General features: G+C 38.5%; 2 protein-coding genes across 2 annotated transcripts; one reads left to right on the top strand and one right to left on the bottom strand.

Annotated features, from left to right (window-relative positions):
* Positions 1-12,169: 12,169 nt before the first annotated feature.
* Positions 12,170-14,891, top strand: krt15 (keratin 15). Its single transcript, XM_082156273.1, has 7 exons — positions 12,170-12,752; positions 13,051-13,133; positions 13,223-13,379; positions 13,566-13,727; positions 13,827-13,952; positions 14,327-14,547; positions 14,666-14,891. The coding sequence occupies exons 1-7, from the start codon at positions 12,231-12,233 to the stop codon at positions 14,787-14,789; spliced, it is 1,395 nt and encodes a 464-aa protein (XP_082012399.1). The 5' UTR covers positions 12,170-12,230; the 3' UTR covers positions 14,790-14,891.
* Positions 14,892-14,897: 6 nt separating this feature from the next.
* krt98 (keratin 98) lies at positions 14,898-21,763 on the bottom strand. Its single transcript, XM_082156282.1, has 8 exons — positions 21,352-21,763; positions 19,918-20,000; positions 19,678-19,834; positions 17,528-17,689; positions 16,667-16,792; positions 15,633-15,850; positions 15,435-15,445; positions 14,898-15,327 (listed from the first exon to the last, which is right to left on the bottom strand). The coding sequence occupies exons 1-8, from the start codon at positions 21,676-21,678 to the stop codon at positions 15,230-15,232; spliced, it is 1,182 nt and encodes a 393-aa protein (XP_082012408.1). The 5' UTR covers positions 21,679-21,763; the 3' UTR covers positions 14,898-15,229.
* Positions 21,764-23,267: the final 1,504 nt, after the last annotated feature.

Genomic DNA, 23,267 nt, shown 5'->3' with positions numbered 1-23,267 from the left:
CAAGTTCAGGCCTGTCATCTCTCGATCTCCACTGTCGTCGCTCCCCCTTTATGCTTCCGCTCCTCCGTGAAAAATAAGAGACTGGTGCGTCTCGCAGGTGTCGCTCATCAGTAATCACGCCACTGGCCTCGTGCCGCTCTCTCACAGCCCTCAGCCTCGTCCTGCTCGCCACATACCCCCATCGGCCCTCGCAGGCCGGGGGGTACCCACAATTTTATCATTGTGTCGTTTATCAAACGTAATAAATAGTTGAATTTCACTCTCACTTTTTTTTTGTCAGGCACAAAGTCACAGAACACAGCCCTGGAAGTGGCTGACATTAGCAAGCAAGACACAGAAAGACCAAAATATGCTCTGCCTAGCTGGGTTAGACAGACAGACAGACTAGAGAGAGATGCACATTAACATAACTTTACTGTTCTTTGCTGACATCAAACTTGGAGAGGAGAGAACACAAGTCTACCTAATTGCTGTTCCCGCAATTCACTCTCATGGTGTTTCTTTTCCCTCTCTTTTCGTGACCAGAGGGATGGTTCAGCTTAATTTTCTCATTGATGTTGTAAACTTTGATTGACACGCTTTGCCACGGCCCACGAGGGGGAGGGCTGATCGGCTCTGGTCCTCAAAGATCATTCCGTTTACAATGGAAATCAGTCATTTTGGTTCAGATTAAAAATCCTTTGTTTGTATACTGTAGGTCATAAACAACACACATGTATCACCCAATATTTGAATGATCACACAGTGGGTCATTTAACCATATGGAACTATGCATTCATTTAATTTAATTTATCTTAGCCATTCTTGGTGCCCAGAACATGGGAAAAGTAAAAATTTGAATACACTTGTTCAAATGATCTAGTCTTTAATCATGCACCTGAACAGTTAATCCTCTCAACAACAGATTGAAAAATCCACCCATGATTCTTGCATGAATTGTGCTTGTTGTGCATGACAGGTCAAATCCTTGACAAAACATGTTCAGATCATGAGAAATGAAAAATTCTGAGACCAGTTATCACCAAAGGTTTTTAGGCTCATGATTCCAGTATAGACAAATCATCCATGGGCTTCCAACTGTCAATGTTTTGTTTCACAAAGCAATGTCCCTAGAGTCAAGAAGAACTTGTCAGGCCTGCATAAATCCCACACCTGAACCAAGTTGATCACATTTGGGATGAAATGAAACACTGACTGCGAGCTGTCACAAAAAAAACAAAACAATGCCTGACCTATATGCTTTGTGTCTTAATGGGAGCAAATCCCTGCATCCATGTTCCAACATCTATGTAAAGCCTTCCCAGAAGAGAAAAAGCTGCTAGGGAGGAGTTACTCCCTGTAATGCCCATGTTTTCAAATCAAATGTTTAGAATGCAGATAAGGGTGTGGACGGTGTGGTGATCAGGTATCCACGTACTTTTGATCATATCTCTAAGTGGATTTTTTATTCTAAATCTAGAACAGCCTCTTGTGTTGGGTCCTTTCGGAGCCTCTAAAGATGATGGTAAAAAAAGAGAGAGATGGTAAACACCGCTTTTGCATTCACTCACAACTTTTGCATTCACTTGTGAGAACACAAATATTTGCGAGGGAATGCAAATTTTCTCATGGAAACGCAATGGGGACGCAGAACCTGGTGTCTGAGGGTGTGTCCCAATCCCAATTCACTTACAGTACTTATGCACTATTCTGTGCAGTTTAGTAGCATAAATAATGTGAGTAGTGTGTTCACTGAAAATTACAAAAAGAAAAAGTACACTTTAAATACACGGATGATGCACTACATTACCCTAAAAAACAAGGTGTGGAACTTTAAACACTTTATGCACTAAAATGTCACAGCTTTAGTTACGTAGCGGAGGGCGAGGGGCTATCAGACTCCGATGTTGAATGACAAAATAACCTTATAAAATAACCACTACACATAGTACATAAGTACATAGTATAGTGTGTCATTTAGGACACAACTTGAGGCATGTATGAAATCCGTGCGATGACGTCACAAAGTGAACCTATAGCGTCAGCAACTGTCTGACGCAGGATTGAATTCCCTCGAAAGGGAACGTCTTAGGGTTACGTATGTAACGAGATGCTGTGTCATGTTGCCATGCATAATTGTTATACTGCTGGATCTTATGCTGCAGTAACACAGGGTTTGTAATATGAATGTAATGGAACAACATAATTGTTAGATTAAAAAAAAACATCAGTGAATCAGGCTATTTCATGATGATTTTAAAGCCATCAACAGATAATCACCATCACCTGATCTCGTTTCACTTTAGCTTTCTTTGCTGCTGCAAATATGTTTAACAATCACACTGTCACAGCAGCCAAAACAGACAAAAGCTATAAGAAGAGTTTAGAGCCCAACTAATGGAAACACTAATCACTGTTATGGTAACTTCTAATGAAATACATTAGAGTTAAACCCTTGTTAATTCTCAATAAAAACATTTGTAGACGTCTGACAGAAATAAGGTCAATCTGGTTAGTAATAAGTGAAGCTGGTAATGCTGTTTGTGGAGTTGTTTAATCATCCTCTGCTGAGATCTTGAGAGATTTAATTTAACTTCTTTTATCTTCAGTTGATTTCATCTAGGACTGTTGCTGAAGTTAGTTGTAATTCTTGTGTTTCTGCTCGTCTCTTTTTCTGTTCTCTTCTTTTCTTCAGTGATTCTGCTTGTTAGGCTTATTAAGGCTGAGATTACTCCATATTTAATATACACAGATTTTGTGGCTCAGATAAGGTCCAGTTGTGGTTTATTTCGTTGCTCTTGGCTGACATGTGGCATTGCTATGGCCTGCTTGTGGTCCAGATCTGGCAAACAGGAGTGAGCCACCCAAGGGCCGTCATTCCACGCTGCATGTGGGCCAGATCATCTTTCCATGTGTGCCAGATGTGGGCCGGATCTGGGATGTCACAATGTTGCTATGTGGGCATTTATATAGCGCTTTTCTCGGCACTCAAACATATAATTTGTCCTCCCATCACATTTTTTTTTTTTCATCGTAGGTCCTCATTATGATGATACGATATCCATGTTCTTCAATCATCATCTGTGTCTGCATTAGTAATGTCTTATATTTACAGATTAACTGTAATAATGTGATGCCCTCAGTAATGTGGCACCAAAATGCACTGTGACATTAAAGTACTCTGGCAATTTTTACAGTATAAGATGATTATACTTTTCATGTCATAGCCAATAACCACTGTGTGTGATTTCTCTGATTGTGGATTTAGATTTGAAATGAATTTGCACAGAGTTTTGCCAGTGCTGCAGAGAACAACGAGTATTGGCATGAACTTTGCTGGGTGAACAAAACAGGAAGCTCAGTGTGCGGTGAGTCATGAACATTTGCATCCTGCAGGCGATAATAGGGTGGATACCTCAACAAAAGGAATAGCTGTCATTCAAACAACAGAATCCTAGATATGTGTAATTCTAGGCACCAGTGCTTCATTCAGGGTAGGGCAGATAGAGTCAAATTCCTTACTGCACTCTTAGAAGAGATATTTGAACTGTTCAAAGACATTTAAAACTGTTTTCTGACCTAAGAATTAATGCTCAAAGCAGAGTATTGCAAAGTATGCCTTTTTATTCTACAAATTTAGAAAAATTCGCATTACTAATCAACCCACAAGTTATCAGAAATAAATTTTTTATGCATATTTCAAACTGGCTTAATACAAACTACAATCATCACATACTTTCTTACCAAACCTAATATTTACTAATTACTTTTTATATAGTTTTTAAACATGCAGTTCAGAAAATCTTATTATTTTTTTCTGTTCTCATTCATTTTAATACATCTAACCATCATTTACAGTAATACAACTGCTTTTACTGTAATGGTACCAATTTTTAAGGCTATGGTTCACAAGTAAATGTATACACATTTAAATTACATACGTGAAACAGGAAAACCAAACACATTCTTTTTACAGTATTAGATTTATCTAGCATGGTAACCACAACTGTTTGCTATTTACATACAAGATGTATGTAAGTTAAAAGACTGCAAAGAAGAGAGGTCAGAGGGTTGAGCATGTAAAAGGAGCATATACAAATATATTGTTCTTTTATGGAGTCTCTGCACTTATTCTTCTTTTTTTTTTTTTTTTTGCTACTACAAGGCAAGAAAAACCAGTTTGATTCTCTAAAGTTTGGGTTTCGGATGAATCCCTCTTTGTGTAATGACAGTGTTTTCATTGTCTGCTTTGAAACTATGACTGTTTATGTAAGTTTTAGCATCCCATGCTGTACAGTATATAAATCAAATAGGATGTAATTGCTTTTCTCAATCAAAACTCCTGATGTAACATTGGTTTTGACTGACACTATGAAGTATTGTTTTAGTTTAAATGCTAAAATGGTGTTAAATTAGTCCAATAAAGACAAGTTTTTACGATTATGTAAGAAAAAATATTAATATTAATAAGAAAAAGAATATGAAGTGTCTGATATAAGTGATGCCACTATCTAAAATATAGAGCAGATTTATGATTGCGCCACACCCTGCAAAAAGAAACACACTGAGCTTCTGAAACACATTCAGCAAGGAGCAGAGAAAATATATGAACACGGTTAGAGCTCCTGTTTACACCTGGGGCCCTATCTTGGACCCAGCGCAATTGACTTTGTACAACGACGCATTTATCATTCCTATTTTGCACCCGCGCACAGCGGACTTTTCCCTCCACAGACGCACGTCGGTTAACTAAGAAATACACTTGCGCTCCCGGGGGCGGTTCAGCGCAAAGAGGAGGCGTGTTCCGGCGCAAACGTTCCCTCATGCTATTTTGCAGGTTTAGAAAACAATTCCGCCACTGACCGAAAAAATCTAGCTTAAAGTCAGTGACGCGTTGCGCATATTATTCATATGCTATTTTAAGGGCGCATGCTTGGCCATAATCAATGTAGCGTGTGCACAACGCGCATACACTTTGATTCTCTCATCTACACAGAAGCAGCAGTTTTCATTTTTGCAAATCATACATTATTACGATAGATAGATAGATAGATAGATAGATAGATAGATAGATAGATAGATAGACAGTTTATTATAAAAGCATATCTAGCTTACACATTTACCCAAATTATCATATGCCTGTTTAACCGAAGTTAATTTGGGTGTGTTTCTCCATCCCCAATGTCACTTCTCTGTGTTTTACGGCCCTGACGAGAACGTCGGTCTCCTCGGCTGTGAACCGCTCCTGGCGCGCGCCTGGCAAATCCACCGTTATAATAGGAATCCGCTATAGAACAAGCGCCTGCTCTTAAAGGGAATGTGAGATGTCGCTCTGATTGGTTTATTTCACGTTACGCCCAAACCACACCTATGAATAATGAAGCTACTTCAGACCAACCAATTTTAGATTTGCGTCGGGCGCAAGAGTCATTTATCCCGCCGGTATAATAGCAACAGCGCCTACCCATCACGTGGGTTTAGACAAATCGTACAAATTCGTATGAGTGAGGTCGTACGAATTCGTACGAGTTAGCCACCTTTTTATCACTCGTACGAATTCGTATGAATTGGTCGTCAGATAGCGTTGTCAAAACACATTCGACCGGACTGCTTTCGTGTAGAAGCGTGGCCATGTGGTCAAATGTGTTCGAACAACCACAAAAATCCACCTACTCTCCGCCTACTGACCTAACGTGTAAACATTATGGGAAGTGAGGTAGCCAGATGGGATTTAAACTTATTTGGAGCAAGACCCAAGTTTGGTTTGAAGACGAAAAATGTAAACACAGAAACGAAAGCTGCTGCTCTCAGTATGTTTTTCCGTCATCTCCGGGTGCATTTATATCATATGTAATTTATGTAAGCTTATTTTGTCCATTAGATTGAAAGATATAAAAAAAACATGCATTTACCCACCCACAGATCCTCCCCTTGAAGAAATCAGGACAGAAGAGGTTGAAAGTGGACAAAAAAGACCAGCTGTAAACGGGAGTGTGTCTCCCTCATCTACTTGTGATCCAATCGACCAAAACGGATCTTAATACCAGGTGTAAACAGGACCTAAGTCAGACAGTTGTGTTCATGCGTGAATTGTATAATATTGTCTATATTGTGAATACTATTTTGAAAAGGCAGTTTGAACTGTTGTGTAATGATGTAACGTATGTGAGAACGGAAGTGAGTGAGTAAACAAGATGGATGAAGTTTGCTAAGTCTTGTCTCATGTGCTTCATTGTTTTTTAACTCCTAAGAGACACCACAAATGGGTATTGAGGATTAGGCATTTTTTGCACTGTCGATGCTCACGAAGCTGGCTGTTGCTAACATGCCTTGCCCGAGTTTTTTCCTGCCTTGCCCTGGTGAGCCTGCTATGCCATTCAACACATGGCAGTGAATCTTTACAGTTATTGATGCTACAGGGGATGCCTGGCCTTCACTGCCTGAGTACAGAGGGACAACGGATTTCTACTCATTACCTAACACAGGTACAATGTCCTCATTCAGCAGCATCTTTGCCTAAACTTTGCCTGTCAGAGCTGGGGTGATAGAATGCAAAGTCGCCTCAGCATGGGTGTCACCAATTGTTGTTATGCAGAAAAAGTTAGGTAAAATTAGGATGTGCGTTGACCTCAGAGAGCCGAATAAAGCAATGATCGTGGACTCTTTCAATTGCCACACATGGATGAACTACTCTCTGCTCTAAAAGGTTCTACTGTTTTCTCAACCATCGACCTGACTAATGCTTACTACCAAGTGCTGCTGCATGAGGACAGTTTAGACCTCACAGCCTTTATTACTTTTGGTAATACAACTTTTGGATTGGTTTCAGCAGCCATGGCATTTCAGAAGATGATGACCATCATCCGACTGGCTTATCAGGGATTGAAAATTAGCTGGATGACATTACCATCTACGAATGTGACAGGCATGACAAAGCACTTCAAGCTGTCTTCCAACTAAGCTGCTGGCTGGCAGCTCAATAAAGACAAGTGTTGTTTCCGGCAAACCAGCCTGCTGTTCTTAGGTCATACTGTTTCAGCGGAGGGTCTTCACCCCTGCTTAATATGTCACATTTGCCATTACCTGCTTCTCCTGCTGATAATGCTGTTGCTCCAGCTCCAGCTCCTGTTTATGTTGTTGATGAGGAGTTTGTTGCTTTTCAATCTGCTGCCTGTAATTTTCTGTCTGCTGCTGATGTTGATGCTGCATGTGCTTTTCGCCCTGCTCTAACCAAACTTCGTATACAGATTTATTGTAAGGTTGGCCTCTTTCACACAAGAGACTAAATGTTGAGCTGTTGCCGTACTATAAACTGTGACTGGAACTGTCTGTTAAGGATGTAACGACTGAGACAAATCACAAGTATTTGTTATATTTAACAAATAATCTTTAAAACCCCTCACGATCATCCCCCCAAAAGTAATAAAACCAGGCCTCTGGTTGCCATGGTTTTATGACTTAAAAGAATGCAGAGCTCATTTGAAGTCATTTGAATCAGGTCATAGGAAAGACCCATAGCCCTTAAAACAGACTTTCCTGCATTTATTTATAGACGAACTGATATACTCTATAAATTAACTCTATAAATGAACGTGCATCCCAGGACATGTGTGTATGTGTTATTACAACCCGATCTAACGGCACTTCGTACAAATTTTATGAGGTGGCTAATTCGTGTGAATTCATATGACCTCACTTGTATGATTTTTGCTAAATCGTACATATTTTACGAGTTGCCCAATTCCTAAGATTTCGAATTAATGACCTACCGCTGCCCCTGCCCCTAAACCTACCCATCACATGGGTTTAGACAAATCGTACGAATTCGTACAAATTGGTTGTGAGATAGCGTTGTTTATTACTGTCTTGTATGGTATCTTATTGCCTTTTCGTTCTATGCATGCTTCATGATATGATTATGAGATAATGTACTCTATTCCTACTCCGTCAAATAATCACTCGAGACATGTACAATCATGCATCCCATTTCCATATCTGGTCACACATTCTTTTAATGTGCTTCTATGTATCAATCCTGTAATGAATGTTTCATTATTATTCGATTGCATGGCCTCACCAGGCCCCAGAGCAGCAGGCCTTGACTCACAACCAGCCGTGTTCTCGTTCAGGAAAGAGATGACTCTCTCAACCAAAACAGAGTCAAGGATATTATTGCGAGTTCGTCACAATTTCTTAATTCAATGCAGAAGTCGTCAGTCGCAACTCCAACCACATCGACTCACAGAAGTCAAGTCAAGTCAAGTCAAGTCAAGTATATTTGTATAGCGCTTTTCACAATACAGATTGTATCAAAGCAGCTTCACAGTATTACATTAAAATAATACAACAAGGTTTGTTTCTAGTGGAATTTATTGATTGATCAAATTCAATTCAATATCCCCAAAATATCCCCAACTGAGCAAGCCAAAGGCAACAGTGGCAAGGAACCGAAAAACTCCATCAAGTGACCCAATGGTGTCCTAAAACTCCATCAGGTGACCTAATGGAGAAAAAAAACCTTGGGAGAACCCAGGCTCAGTCAGGGGCCAGTTCTCCTCTGGCATTTATGACCTAGAGGCCGGATTGTAGTTTGAACTGTAAGATTAAAAATAATATATGAATGCCTGGCTGAAGAGATGCGACTTTAATCTAGTTTTAAACTGGGAGAGTGAGTCTGAGCAACGAACAGTATCAGGAAGACTATTCCAGAGTTTTGGAGCCAAATGTGAAAATGCTCTCCCTCCTTTGGTGGACCTAGAAATCCTAGGTATGACCAAAAGCCTTGAATTTAGTGATCTTAAAGAGCGCGATGGATTATAAGGCGATAGAAGATCCGTTAAATAGAACCAATGAGATCTTCTTCAAAGATGTCACACACTGCTTCCACTGCAAGTGCAAGTATGTTTTAAACAGAGGTTAACCTCTTAATGAGGTGCTTTGAAAGAAGAAAGCTGATGGTTCTTTTCATAGCTAAATTAATATTTTCCATAGTTTCATTCCCATGTTCCATTTCCGGTTTCATTCTGTCACTTACCGTTTTACCCATGTATATGATTGTGTGTATGTGTGTTTAGATTAGTTGTGTTTGTGATTTAGTTAATAAAACTTGTGCACAATACGTATTTGGTTCTGATTCTCTGCTTGCAATAAAGTCAATTTAACGATTTCTTATCTTGTGACGCGCTCTAAGCACTGTACATGCTAAGAAATAATAATTTTTATTTAAAATAATTATTTAAAATACCCTTTTCTTAGAATCAATGAGTAATCAAAAGTGTTCACTGGATGAACTGATTATTTGATTGTAATATTAATATTAAGTTAATCCAATTAACAAATATTCACATAATTAATCAATCATAATTTATTATTAATATTTCCCCTTTGAGCTCATTTTTTACAAGACAAGATCTGTGATAAGATCTGTGCTGGTCTCTATATCACTATAAGGACATGAGGGAGAGGTAAGAACCAAACAACGCCTTTGTGATCTATTGGTGGCCAGGGGTGGATGCTGTCCATTCCTGCCATGTGTCAGCTCAGTGACAGAACAGGATGTTCTGGTTGAAAGAACATCCTGGTTCATGGCAGAAACCAAGGGTTCATGGCAGAAAGTGGCTGTGGATATAGTCGGGCCATTTGACACTGCTAACATCTGACTGTAGGTTTTACACAACATTAACTGATTATTACAGCAAATGGCATGAGGTCTTGAATGTCGTTAAAGGACCTTGTCACTTAGATTTGATGTGCTGTTCTGGATCTGATGTGTGGATGTGTCTGTGTTGTTGATGCAACTCTGATGTAATAATCTGTTCTTAAAAAAGGTGGAAATGTTGTGTTCATGCGTGAACTGTATTGCGGCTACTATTTTGAAAAGGAAGTCTGAACTGTAATGTGTGTGGAGAACAAGAGTAAACAAGATGGATGAAGTATTATTATATTTAAATGTTTTTGCATTCATTTATAAAAAAGTTCTGAGAAACTTAAAATGTACTCTAAAGGGACATGGTGATGTAAAAACATGTTATATATATATTAAAATATATTTCAGTGTTTTTGCATTGTATTGCAAATGTTTATGTTCCCCGAGAAACCAGAGCATCCACTGGCCAAACCAAGATACTTTGCATTTGCTCACAAAGAACTCTTTTAAGCATAATTTTTCCTCCCATCTCATATTTTTCTCACACTCTGGGAAATGCAATACCAATTTATGCGAGAGAACATAAAAGATTATCTGAGGAACGCAAAAGTTTTGCAAAAGTTCCACCACTCTACCAGTGGACTACACAAAAATTCACATACTCCTTTTCCTATTTGGCTTGATGTTATGTAATGAGATTTAAAATGGTATCTTCTGGTAATGGCTTATTATAGAAGCAAGTATGAATCAAGTCTGTTACAATACTCTTACACCTGGGAAGAACTGTCAATAAAATCAGCCAAATTTGTATCTGTTTCTCTATGGGTTATTATCACTGTGTACAAAGAAGATCATGTTCAGTTCCACACGTTTTATTTAAGCTATTCCACCCCAAAGCTGACTTTACTATACAAACTTGAACATGTGATATGAAAAATATGTGAAAAAAGCATAAACACAACTACAAGCCAAGTATACTTACAATACTAAATTATACTTTTTAAGTAGCCTATATCTCGATTAAAAGATCGAGTACAAGTATAGGCCAAATATACTTAGACTTTTCTGACATTATAAGTCAAATATACTTAAGTGTGATTTTAGTATATTTCTGAGAAGTATATGTAAAAAGTAGACTGAAAGTATACTTTCTTTTTTGTTGTTGTTTTAAAGAAGTATAGCACACTTGAATAAACGTCTATTTTGTAAGGGTTGCTGCTTTTGTAGGCAGTATATTACCACAGTGAAAGTATAAGGCTGACTACTGTTAACTCATTAATAGATTAACTCCCGCATGCTCACAAAAGCGTGCACATAAATGTGTCCTTTAAATCAAAAAGCTAGCGGTCTTGCAGTAACAAGGTGATCGTTTAATCCAATTTTTTTGAATTTGTGATCTGAATAAAGCAGAGCTTGCAGGAAAGCAGGTAAGAGCTTGTTTGGAACCAACAGATGGATCAGATTTATCTTGCCTTTCAGTATCTAATGAAATTCACATCATTCATCACCTTATAACCGCAGGCACATTCACTTAAAATTGATGAATTACTTGATACATACACTAGATCCGTGTTCAGTTATCCTTGCTGCATTGTTTTCATTTGATTGTGTAATGACAGCTATACCCAAGTACAATGTAACCTTTGTAAATGCATTCAAACTAGCAATTACTCGATGTACTACTCCTTCATGCGGCAGCCTTTTTAATGATGCTTCATTAACTGAAGATAGAACTGAATTAGTTGAATTTTATGGTCATGCTTTCCAAAGCAAAGCTTCAGCCCTCAATTGAAAGTTTCTTATGCATACAAGAATTTCCCTGAAATAAAAGTAAAGCCTTCTGGAGTGGAGGATATCTGACTCATTTTTAAAGCTCTCAGAAAAATACTGTTACGCAAGACGAGCTGTACCACGCTAGCACGTCTCCAGATGCCTCTTGAGTAATTTAAAAGTTCACTTTGGAAAATGTTTCTCTCTCTCTCTCTCTCTATTTTTGTTTTTTGTTCTGTTCATGTTTAAAAAGACAAAGGGAGGTCTGTTCTGGGGAAGCTGGCAGCATTCCACGTGCAAGAGACCATTTCACTGTGTGCTTTTAGCTTGCTGTTTATAAGTGTTTATCACATCCAGCACTCTGTTGTCTTGGAAACCCCGCTGGCAGGCGCAGGTCATCCTGTCAGCACACATGTTATGAAGCCTGTAACACAGACTGTATGGCTGTAACATGAGATACTATGCAGACATGCATGGGAAAATCTCATCCCTCACATCAAAACAATCACGTCCTGTGAAAACATTGTCAAGTTATATAGGCATGCATATTTTGAGATAAGATGTGCATATGTCTTGTCTTTTGCACACATCCCTGGGCTCTCAGAGATCATTCCAACAATGCATGTCATTTCACCTGCCAGATCCTCTGCCTCAGGGCATGTGCTGGGCGGAGAGTGAAGTTTTGAGTTCATGTTGTCCCCTCACCCCCTCCTCCATCTCTACCTCCACCCACCCCTTACCTCATCTCACAAACATATAAAAATCAATCAGCCTCTTCTGTGAACCACATTCCCTCTCCTTCCAGCAAAAAGACTCTCTCCTCCGCTCCCCAGCAATGACGTCCTTCAGCAGCCGTAGTTTTGTGTCTTCTGGAGGGGGCTTCGGTGGAGGCTCCATGAGGGGTGCATCTCTAGGACGCATGTCTCAGTCTTCATCAATGGGTTTCGGAGGCGGTGGCCGCGTAGGTGCCATGCGTGCTGGGAGCATGTATGGGGGTTCAGGAGGCCAAGGTGTCCGCATCTCCTCTGCGTCAAGCACCTTTTCAGCTGGTGGTGGCGGTGGTGGTGGAGCAGGTTATGGCTTTGGTGGTGGTGCTGGTGGTGGAGCAGGCTTTGGCTTTGGTGGTGGCTTTGGTGGTGGCGCTGGAGGGGGCGATATGGACGTGACCGTCAATGAAAAAGCAACCATGCAGAACCTGAACGACCGTTTGGGATCTTACCTGGAGAAGGTGCGCTCTTTGGAGAAGGCCAATGCAGATCTCGAACTGAAGATCAGACAGTTTCTGGAGAACAAAACCTCGCCTTCTGCAAGAGATTACTCTGCCTACTACGCCACAATCAGCGACCTGCAGGATAAGGTACTGCTACTGTAAAACTTTACAACATCTCTTGCACAAGAAATGCATTATTTCATAGCTGCAGGATGATGGGTGTGGTCATGTCCTCATTAGTTTTCCGCATGTCAACATGAAACAAAGCCATTCGGGTGCATTGTACAGATGTGTATGTCACGGTTGCTTCCCAAAAATTTAGCATAAAAGTGCACAATTACATGGGTGTTTCAGACAGTATTTGCATTTTGTGTCTATTTGGAAGCTAAATGTGCAGTGCATTTGCAAAAACCTCATTGTTTGAATCCTCTCTTGTCTCTGACAGATCCAAGATGCCACTCGTGTCAATGGAGGAGTCTACCTTGGCATTGATAATGCAAAATTAGCTGCTGACGACTTCAAGACAAAGTAAATCCAAGCCTACAGTTTATGAAACTTCTTTTTCTCTTATTTTGGTGAAAAGTTGCTAATAATCTTCTCTGGTTTGACCCATTCAGGTATGAGAATGAGTTGGGCATGCGTCAGTCTGTGGAAGCAGATATTGCTGGGTTGAAGAGACTCCTGGATGAGCTGACATTGTCAAGATCTGACCTGGAGATGCAGATTGAGGGCTTAAAGGAGGAAATTATCTTCCTCAAGAAGAACCATGAGGAGGTAAACCACTGAAAAACCTGTCCAAATCAATCTTTTGATCTGCCAAAACAGACATGCTCCTTTGACCTTGCCATGAGATGAACTAAGAAGGCAGTCAAATGTGGGGCTGAGAAGCACTGTAAATCTGAGGAATGTGCCTCAGGGGCCATATATATAAATCATCTTGAATTCTTCTTCTCTTTGTAGGAACTGGCAGCCATGCGCACTCAAATGACTGGTTCAGTGAACGTGGAGGTGGACGCGGCTCCTCAGGAAGATCTGAGCCGTGTGATGGCTGAGATCCGTGAGCAGTACGAGGGTGTCGCTGCCAAAAACCGACGTGAACTAGAGTCCTGGTTCAAAACCAAGGTAGAAAAGAGCAAATAAATCTGTGTTTCCTGAACTAGAACAACCAAGTTTTATTCTTTAGAGATGCTTGATTAAACTCTGAATGTTATTTATGTGCAGTCAGAGACGGTGATTAAGGAGGTTGAGGCCAATACAGAGACCCTACAAATGTCCAAATCTGAAATCACAGAGCTTCGACGCACCCTTCAGGGCCTTGAGATCGAGTTACAATCTGAACTCAGTAAAGTAAGTGTGTGCGAGTTTGTTGGGATACATCTATAGCAATATGGTAATGGCTGCTGAAATAAACATTTTAAACCATTCTAAGCAGGTCTTAGCTGGTTTAAGCAACATTGGGTGAACTGGTCTCTCAGCCTGGCCAAGATAGTGTTCTGTTTGTTTAGTAGGCAGCCAGGTTGACAAGTGCCCAAAACCCCTCTGAAACCTGCAAATCAGATAATCCTGACCATTCAGGGAGACCTGAAAATAATGTCAATTCCTTCTTTTGCTGGTTAAAACAGTTTTTCAGCAGCCTGGTTGAACGTCTACCATTTTTTACCAAACATACATATTCCACTCTACACTAATAAATACTCAGCACCTCCACTCTTATTTTACAGAAAGGGTCTCTTGAGGCAACTCTTAGGGACACAGAATCTCGGTACTCCATGCAGCTGACTCAACTGCAGGCTCACGTAACAAGTTTGGAGGAGCAGATTGTTCGTCTCAGAGCTGACACAGACAGACAGTCTCAGGATTACATAATGCTGTTGGACATCAAGGCCCGGCTGGAGATGGAAATCGCTGAGTATAGGAGACTGATGGATGGAGAAGCAAGCAGGTAGGAGGTGGCGGAAGATTGATAGTGATACTGTAAAATGAGTGTGTGTTTGTCATTGGGTTTTTATTATTTCTGAGGAACATGCATCAACATTTTCTCTCTTTGCCACCATTTCTAGTTTCAGTGGAGGAGGAGGAGGAGGAGGAAGCAGCAGCAGCAGCAGCTCTACCAAAACAGTCATGGTGAAGACCATTGTTGAAGACATTGTTGATGGGAAAGTGGTGTCATCTAGTACAACATAAACACCAAATACCATCAAAGACTGCCCATCTACACCTGTCACACCAGTCTTCAGGCCTTGTGCTGCACTATTGTTAAGAATAAAATCATTGATGGAGCAGAAACACGACTGTGATTTGTCTCATGTTAAATCTCTTTACTGTTTTAAGTCAATATGAAATTATTGTTTCTTGATCCCTATTTTATTTCTGAAAAGATTATGATACATTTTGAGATTTGTGGATGCTTGCAGTACATCAGGCATATTTGATTGTCATTTAACACTGGGAAACAAAGAGCTGAAAGAGTTTGCACAGGAAAAAAATAAATTACGTTCATATAATCATGTTCACAATCTAAGGTAAACTTCCAAATTCTTCATTAATTGTGTAATTGTGCATTACAGTAAGGCATTATAAGACATGTGACGTCGTCAGTTGAAATCAATGTGTTTTTGAGCAGATTAGTCATTTTTCTCATTAATATCCACGGTCTCTGTGCTCTCCACAACCTTCCCATTCACAACAGTTTCCACCACTGTGGTCATTTTGGTGACAACTTCTAAAAACAGACAATGAGAGATAGTCAATTAGCAGTGCACTACAAAGCTTCATAGTGATGCAATACATTTATATATAAAAAAAAATGTATGTAAAATAGTCACTTACTGTGGGACTCTCTGTAAAAACAAGAGAGAGAGAGAGAGAGAGAGAGAGAGAGAGAGAGAGAGAGAGAGAGAGAGAGAGAGAGAGAGAGAGAGAGCTGGTGTCATTAAAGCTTTCTAACTTCTAAATCAGTCCATGCACTAAATCACAAGATATCAAAATTAAGTTAATAAAATAATAAATGAATTCCACGAGCAGCACCTTTCATCTCCATCCAGCAGTCTCTTGTACTCAGCGATCTCAAGCATCAGTCTGCTCTTTACATCCAGCAGCGTTTCGTAGTCTTGTTTGTTGTTGCCAATATTAGCATGAAATTGACTAAGCTGGTCCTCCAGGCCTGTGACAGTGACCTGAAGCCTAGCCAACTGGTCCCCGTAACGGGCCTGTGTGCCCTCCAGTTCCCCGACAAGAGCTGACCTCTGTGGATATTCATATATACATTTATATATAAATAATTAAATATATAATACCATTAAATACATAATATATTTGATATATTATGTTATATTAAATTATATTATATTATGTTGTATTTTATTATTATATTATATTAGCCAATATTATATTCTATATTTGTATTTTATATAATATTATGCATAATATATTTATAAATTATTTAATTATATTTATTTTGCTGTGCACACACAGTGATTGATGTTATTGGGTGCATTCACGGTAAAAAAGAAGTTGCTGCCTTAAATTAAGTACAATCAACTTGGATGTTTAAGTCATTTCAACTTAAATTACTTTGAACTGACTTAAAAAAAAATTGTTGAATCTTGTATAACATAAAAAAAGGTTGAAAATTGCTTGACTGATTTTGATGAGTTAAAGCAATGTAAAAACATAATATGTTTTCATAACTTATTGATCATATAATTTTTTACAGGCAGAATTATATATAAACAGTGCTAATAACCCACACTTTTGAGACGCTATCTTCTATTTAAACAGTCTATCTTTTGTTCTTAAATGTGTAAGCAAAGGAAATTACAGGACATTTTCCCCTGACTGCTTTTAAAGTCTTAAAGCTGGCAGAGTGCTGGTTGGTGAACTAGAGGGGGAGAGGCTGGAGCTCATGGACAGAAAAAAAAAAAAAAAAAAATACAGCCTGGCACACATGTTCTGCCTAGACATGTTGCCACAGACTTTTTCTGCAGTGCTTCTTCACTTTAAACTACAACTCAATTTTTTGCTATAAAAATGAATGTGTTTGTAAGGGTGTGCATGTTTACCGTGCTCTGCTGGGTCTGCAGTTCTATCTGTAATCTTTGGAAGGAGCTTGTCAACTCCGTCAGCTCTGTTCTGCTGTTCTGAAGCTCTTCATTATTAGTGACCACATCCTCTTGCACTGTGGTGATCTGTAGTTAACACCAACACCAACAAAATCAACAACTATGACATTGCACGTATCCTAGCATCCCACTATGAAATCATATTTTATTATTTTAATGGTATAGTTCACCCAAAAATGAAAATTCTGTCATCATTTACTCACCATCAAGTTGTTCCAAACCTGTGTGAATTCTTTTTCTTTTGCTGAACACAAAAGAAGATATTTTGAATAATGTCGGTATTCAAACAGTTGATGGGCCCTATTGACTTCCATAGTATTTTTTTCCATACTATGGAAGTCATTGGGGCCCATCAACTGTTTGGTTACCCATATTCTTCAAAATAACTTATTTTGGGTTCAGCAGAAGAAAGAATTTCTTCTTTCATAGAAGAACAAATAATAATTCTTTTTTGGGTGAACTATCCTTTTAATCACAGATGAGCAATGCAATCAAAATTTAAATCAGTTATTTTCAGACATGGGTATTGTGTCAAAATTTAAAAAGTATTTAAAGGATTAAAATGATGCCCTTTTTCCTAATAAGAAGTCATTTAAAGTCATTATGACCTGCTAAATATGTAATCTACATTGTAATTTGAATGCATACCAAATAAGATTATTTCCTTGGAATTGTAGTTGAGTAAAAGTGCAAGTATTCAGTTTTTATAGTAATCAAGCACGGTACAATTCCCCCAAAATAAGAATGAATCATAATAATGAATTTACTCAAGAACAAATGCATTTGTGGTTTTAACTTCACCTTGCTTTCATACCAGGACTCCAGCTCCTGACGGTTTTTCTCAGTCATGGTCTCATAGTGTAGTCTGATCTCGTCGATGGCCTGGTTCAGGTCCATAGAGGGCGCTGCATCCACACAAACGTTCACCTGAACTCCAACCTCGACACCAGCCTGGGACATCTCCTGTGAAAACACATATCAAACAGTATGTGATCTGGCACAGAGACAGAGATGGATTTTATTATGATGCAGACATGGTATTAATTAATTAATAGATTTAATGGGAATAAAAAAGAAGTGGGAGTGGTGGGATAAGCCTAGTCTTTTAATCCCAAACATGTCTGAACGATTTCAAGAGAAAGTGTAGTTTTCCCTTGTTGATTCTGTTTATTACAAAATAATTTTACCAGTTAGGATGTTTTAAAAGAGTTTTTTAGGTTTATGTGTGCGCCTAGTTGTGTTTATACATGAATGATGACCTTTTGTAGACCCAAGAAGAGGCCTAGTGATATTACTGTTTAGTTTAAAATGATGTAATGGGACGGAAAATCCCCAGCAGAGCTGGCAGCAGAAGAACTAGAGGAAAAAAGAAAAATTGAAGGAAGGAAGGAAGGAACACTCTTAAATGACCCTGTGTGTTTTGGTGTGGAAACTGCTTTCTCTAAAATGAATGATTACGCGTAGCTAAAGCAACCTAACCTCTCATTTTCAGAATGTGCCTTGTGCCTAAACGATATCGAAATAAAATACTTTAAACAGACTTTCTTTCCATCTACGTTAAGTTTAGAAAACATGTACATGACATTTTGGGATCACTATGATTTCAATGTAAAATCAATGACAACAAATACATTTTTTGTAATTTTACAAAAATACTTCTATTTAAAATAAACGCTGTTCTTTCAATTTTATGTTTATATATATTAAAAAAAATCCTTTAAAAAACCCCACTATAGCCTATCATGGTTTCCACAAGCAGCACAACCATTTTCAACTGTGATGATAATAATAATAAAGGTTTCTTGAGTACAAAAATAAACATATCTTCTAAAAATTCATCTTTGTCATTACAGGGAATAAAATAAAATAAAATAAAATAGAAATAAAATAATTTTACAATTTACTGTATTTGTGATAAAAAAGCAGCATGGCTGAACATGAGAAACTTCCTGGAAACGTATCACTTTTTATATATATTTACTGTATATGGTATTTGAAGTGTGTGTGTCACTTTTCAATATGAGGTAATCTTATATTTGGATATCAGTTCCAGCCCTTCCACAGGTTTTAGCTGCCCTGTGTTCAGTCAGTGTGTACCAGGGTGTGTGCCCGTCTGTTTGTGGGAAGGTTGGAATGTGAGGAGTGGTGGAATCTCACACTGAGAGAAGATCCATGTCTTTACTTTTGAATTAAATGGGCCTTTCAGAAATGAACCCGTATATGTAACAGAATCCTTATATGTTTCCATAATGACTTACAAATCTTGGCACAGAGCAGCACAATGGTCTTAGGGATGGTCCCCCTGCTGAAACTGAGTATGTTGTCTATGGGGTGTATACACTGACCATGATTTGCAGCAACAACGCTACTGAAAATCATTAATTTTCAAAGACAGATGCTGTGCAGTATTGGCAGCAGTTCAAAACACATCACCTTATGCAATATCTTCTTCTAGATATAAAAATAGTCATTAATTTGTAGCACTGGTAGCTAGGCTATAGTTTTAATTAGGATAAATCATGGTGGTGAAGTAGTGTAACTTGTATATGCTAAGCTAGCAGGCTAATCAGCTAGCCGTATGCAGGCTAACCGGTTAGCTTGCAAGCTATGCTTTATTTGGTCTTAATCACACCCCCATACCACATAACCACCATGGTGATATTTACTGTATACAGTTCAGTGGAAATGTTGGGCTTATATAACAGCTTTGTGTAAAACATTAATCAATTTGTGGGTGGAATATCTGAATGGCCAGTCTAATGGGCAAAGCCCTGAATAGAAATCCTGTCATGGATATATCATTGCTGTTTACAAGCTAGAATATGCTGTTTTAGAATATAATAAAACACTATGGAGTGGAACACCAATCGACTGTGTTTTGTCCATTTTAATTAAACGAAATAAGATTTTTTACAAAAATAAGAGGCAGAACAGGCATAACCCAATTGTACCTCCTCATGGTTTCTCTTCAGTATGATGAGCTCCTCATTCAGAGACTCAATCTGCATCTCCAGATCCGACCGACTCAAGCTAAACTCATCCAGAATTTTCCTCAGATTGTCAATGTCAGCTTCCATGGCCCTTCTCATAGCGAGCTCATTCTCATACCTGAGGCGATGGTTCACAAAATTAAAAGCCAATAAATTACCAATTAAATCAATCATTCGCAAGATGTCAATTTAGTTTCTCACTTTATTTTGAAGTCTTCAGCAGCCAGTTTGGAATTGTCCACAGCCAGGACGATTGAGGCATTGTCTACGGAAATTGATTGAATCTGCCATTTAAAAAAAAAAAAGGTATTATACAGATGATTACACAAATAGTAGCCTAGGTGTCAAAGATGTCAGTCTTTTAAGAAGGTTGCAGAAAATACGCCCCCAGAACACTAAATTCCAAATGAGAAGAAAAAAACAGACTAATTGCACAATAAACAGTCTGGCACCTGGAGTCATTTTATTTTTAAAACTAGTTTTTGGTATCTGTGGAATTCACTACAACCACAGAATGTGGAACAAAAGCCAAATCTGACAACAAAACGTGTTCAATCTGTTTCAGCAGGACCACTTCGCCAAGTATATAAATGTATTACAATTATAGCATACAGTTAGTGTTGGCGGTACGGTTCTGTTCTGGGCAAAACTGAGAGCAGCAAGTCAAACCCCCCTGGGGTACAGAACAGTATATGCATACATAATTACAATTCTCAATTACATGAGTTGTGGAAATACAATACATGATAGAAAATGCTTGCAAACGGAAAAACAAAATAACAAGTCAGATTGATTAAAGGTTCGGTTGGGTGGAGTTGGGGTTGGAGGAGGGAGTTTGAAAAAGTATAACTTATACTCCACAAATCCCCTACAAATTATAAAAAGCGTAGCCATTCATCAAAAGTGCTGAGATGAGATTTTGTGTCATCCATAATGGAGTCGTCATCGTATTGTGGATCTGACCCCATGTTACCCTCATTTTTACTCTAACATAACGTTGCATTCCATGATTTTGCTTTTACGCACGTCTTTCAAAATAAAAGTTTCGCATCAGTAAACATAGAATTAAGTTTGTTGTTTGTTTCTTTGACTGTTCACCCCGTGACCACTTAAAACTTGCGTGCGACCTACCAGTTGAGAAACACTGGTCTAGATCCCATCACACCCACAACCCTAACCCTAACCCTAACCCTAACCCCAACCCTGACTTGTCAATTAGTGTTAATAATGAACGTTTTAGTAATTGTAATAATGTTATCTATATATTTTTTTTTTAGGTTCCTATTTAGCTTTAATTTATTTTTATTTCAGTTTTAGGTTTACATTTACATTTATTCATTTAGCAGACGCTTTTATCCAAAGTGACTTACAAATGAGAACAATAGAAGCAGTTAAACTAACAATAGAGCAAGAATATGCAAGTGATATGACCCTACCCAGGTTAATCTAATGCAGTACATGTATTTAAATTTGGTTTAGCAATTTGAATAGGCCTACTTCAACTTAAAATTCAGACATTTTTTAAGTTTGAGTTCTTAATATTTATTATTGTATATTATATCACTAATATCATGTCTCAAATAGCATGTCAGGTGATCCACTCTGACCCTGAGATCCCCACTCCACTCCACTCACCTCGTTTCTCAGGTCCTTGATGGTGTCCTGGAAACTGGAGTGGTCGAATGTGACATCAGTGCGACTGTCATACCATTCACTGATGTTGCGTTCCAGATCAGCGTTGGCCGCTTCCAGTGAGCGCACCTTCTCTAGGTAAGAGGCCAGGCGGTTATTCAAATTCTGCATGGTGGCCTTCTCGTCAGCGGACGAGTCTAAAGCATCACCCAGGTTGAAGCTCCTTGGAGAAGAGTAAAGAAACCCAGCGGGGGACGAGGATATCCGGGTTCCTCGACCACCGGCACCTCCATAAACACTGATGGTTCTGGAATTAGAGGGGAAAGACATAGTTCTGTCCTAGACAAGGTCTCAAATGTAGAAGTGGAGGACAAGACACAAAAGCAAATGCTGGGCCCTGACTTCAGATTGTCAGATTCAAAGAAATCTTTAAATACTTGCCCAGGACGGGGGAGGGGAGAGGATATTCATTTCCAATGAACAGGTGAGTATGTGCATTGCCCTCTAGAACCTGAGCATCAACATTTTTTGTGCTGTTTAAAGTCAAAATGTGACATTTCCTGTCCTGGACGGAATGATCAAGGATTCTGATCATAACATTTCCTCTGAAAACCAAATGCGTATCTAAAATAAACACACCCAGTTGTAGGGAATACAATGATAGAACTGGAGGGGCAATACAAAATTATGAGAGGCAAATTTTACACACACTGTATTTAAATATTTATGAGCACTTTGAAATGACAAGCATAATAAGAATAGTGTATAATATTTATTAATAATTGTGCTCATTGTCGAGTTGAATAAACACCTTTCCTCTTAACACTAAAAAACATTAAAAATTAAAATGGTTAATTTTTACACATATTTCGGCAGGATTTATGCACCATTTTTTTTTACACTGGCAGATATGGTGTTCGTCTTGGACTTACTGGCACCTAGTGGTGTGGATGTATCAAGTAAAAGCATGTTTTTGGTTCCCAATGCCAAATTTTATGGAATCAAGATTTTATTATCTTCATAAAATGACAAACTTTATGTAAAAACAGAAAGTATGTTACACCCACAAGGATTTTGTCTTGGAGCTTCCAGCGCAGAAGAAAGTACAGACATAGAGCAGACATACAAATTAGGCAATTAAACGCATTAATATTATTATTTTAATTTAAATATAATCCAGTACAGTAATAGAAATAAATAAATATATCTAATACGTATAAGACTGTACAGACTGTTATTTACAAGTGTAAAGTTTGAGAAGTTATATTACAGATGTAAAATTCTGAAATATGTTTTATAAAAAAATTAAAAAAGGGGGCCAATTATGAGAGATAATGACCAATTAAGAGTATTAATCGTTCCGACTGAATATAGCTTGAGGGAAGAAGCTGTTCTGGTGCTCAGTGCTCTGTAGCGCTGGCCAGAGGACAACAGTTCAAAGAGAAAAATGTGGGGACCAAAGGGATTTTCTTAGTCCTTTTTCTCACTCTGGAGGTATAAAGATTTTAGTGGTTGGACAGGGGGCACCAATAATCCACTCAGCCTTAATACTGGGCCAACACCAGTCTCTTAAACGACATAAACATCTGAACATCTGAACATCTGACTGTGTGGGCCAACACTAGTATGTTGTTTACCTCAAAAGGTAAATAAGCATGTGTGTTTCTTTTTATGGGGAGGGTGTGTGGAATGTGTGGTTTGGTTTCACACCAGAAGTTCATGACGTTCAAACTGATAACAACTTGTCATCATCTGAACCTGTTGGTTTACTCTAATCTACTTCTGTACTATTATAAAGTAAAAAAAAAAAAAAAAAAATCTTCTTTTTTATCTTCTTTTCTTTCTCTATTAGACAAATGTGAATATTATTATTTATGTACCATATAAATGTAATGTATTTTGTTACCATTCAGCTTACA

This window comes from Leuciscus leuciscus (genome assembly GCF_965113295.1).
Source record: "Leuciscus leuciscus genome assembly, chromosome: 23".
Classification (NCBI taxonomy): Eukaryota; Metazoa; Chordata; class Actinopteri; order Cypriniformes; family Leuciscidae; genus Leuciscus; species Leuciscus leuciscus.
Note: the sequence above shows the minus strand (reverse complement) of the source record. Positions and strands in the feature narration are given on the sequence as shown.

Coding starts and splice junctions, on each gene's coding strand:
- krt15 (XM_082156273.1), top strand. CDS start 12,231: ATGACGTCCTTCAGCAGCCGTAGTTTTGTGTCTTCTGGAGGGGGCTTC. Junction 13,728..13,826: donor AGTCCTGGTTCAAAACCAAG/GTAGAAAAGAGC, acceptor ATTTATGTGCAG/TCAGAGACGGTGATTAAGGA. Junction 14,548..14,665: donor ATGGATGGAGAAGCAAGCAG/GTAGGAGGTGGC, acceptor CACCATTTCTAG/TTTCAGTGGAGGAGGAGGAG.
- krt98 (XM_082156282.1), bottom strand. CDS start 21,678: ATGTCTTTCCCCTCTAATTCCAGAACCATCAGTGTTTATGGAGGTGCC. Junction 17,690..19,677: donor TGAAGAGAAACCATGAGGAG/GTACAATTGGGT, acceptor GTGTTTTCACAG/GAGATGTCCCAGGCTGGTGT. Junction 16,793..17,527: donor AGTCCTGGTATGAAAGCAAG/GTGAAGTTAAAA, acceptor TGTTAACTACAG/ATCACCACAGTGCAAGAGGA.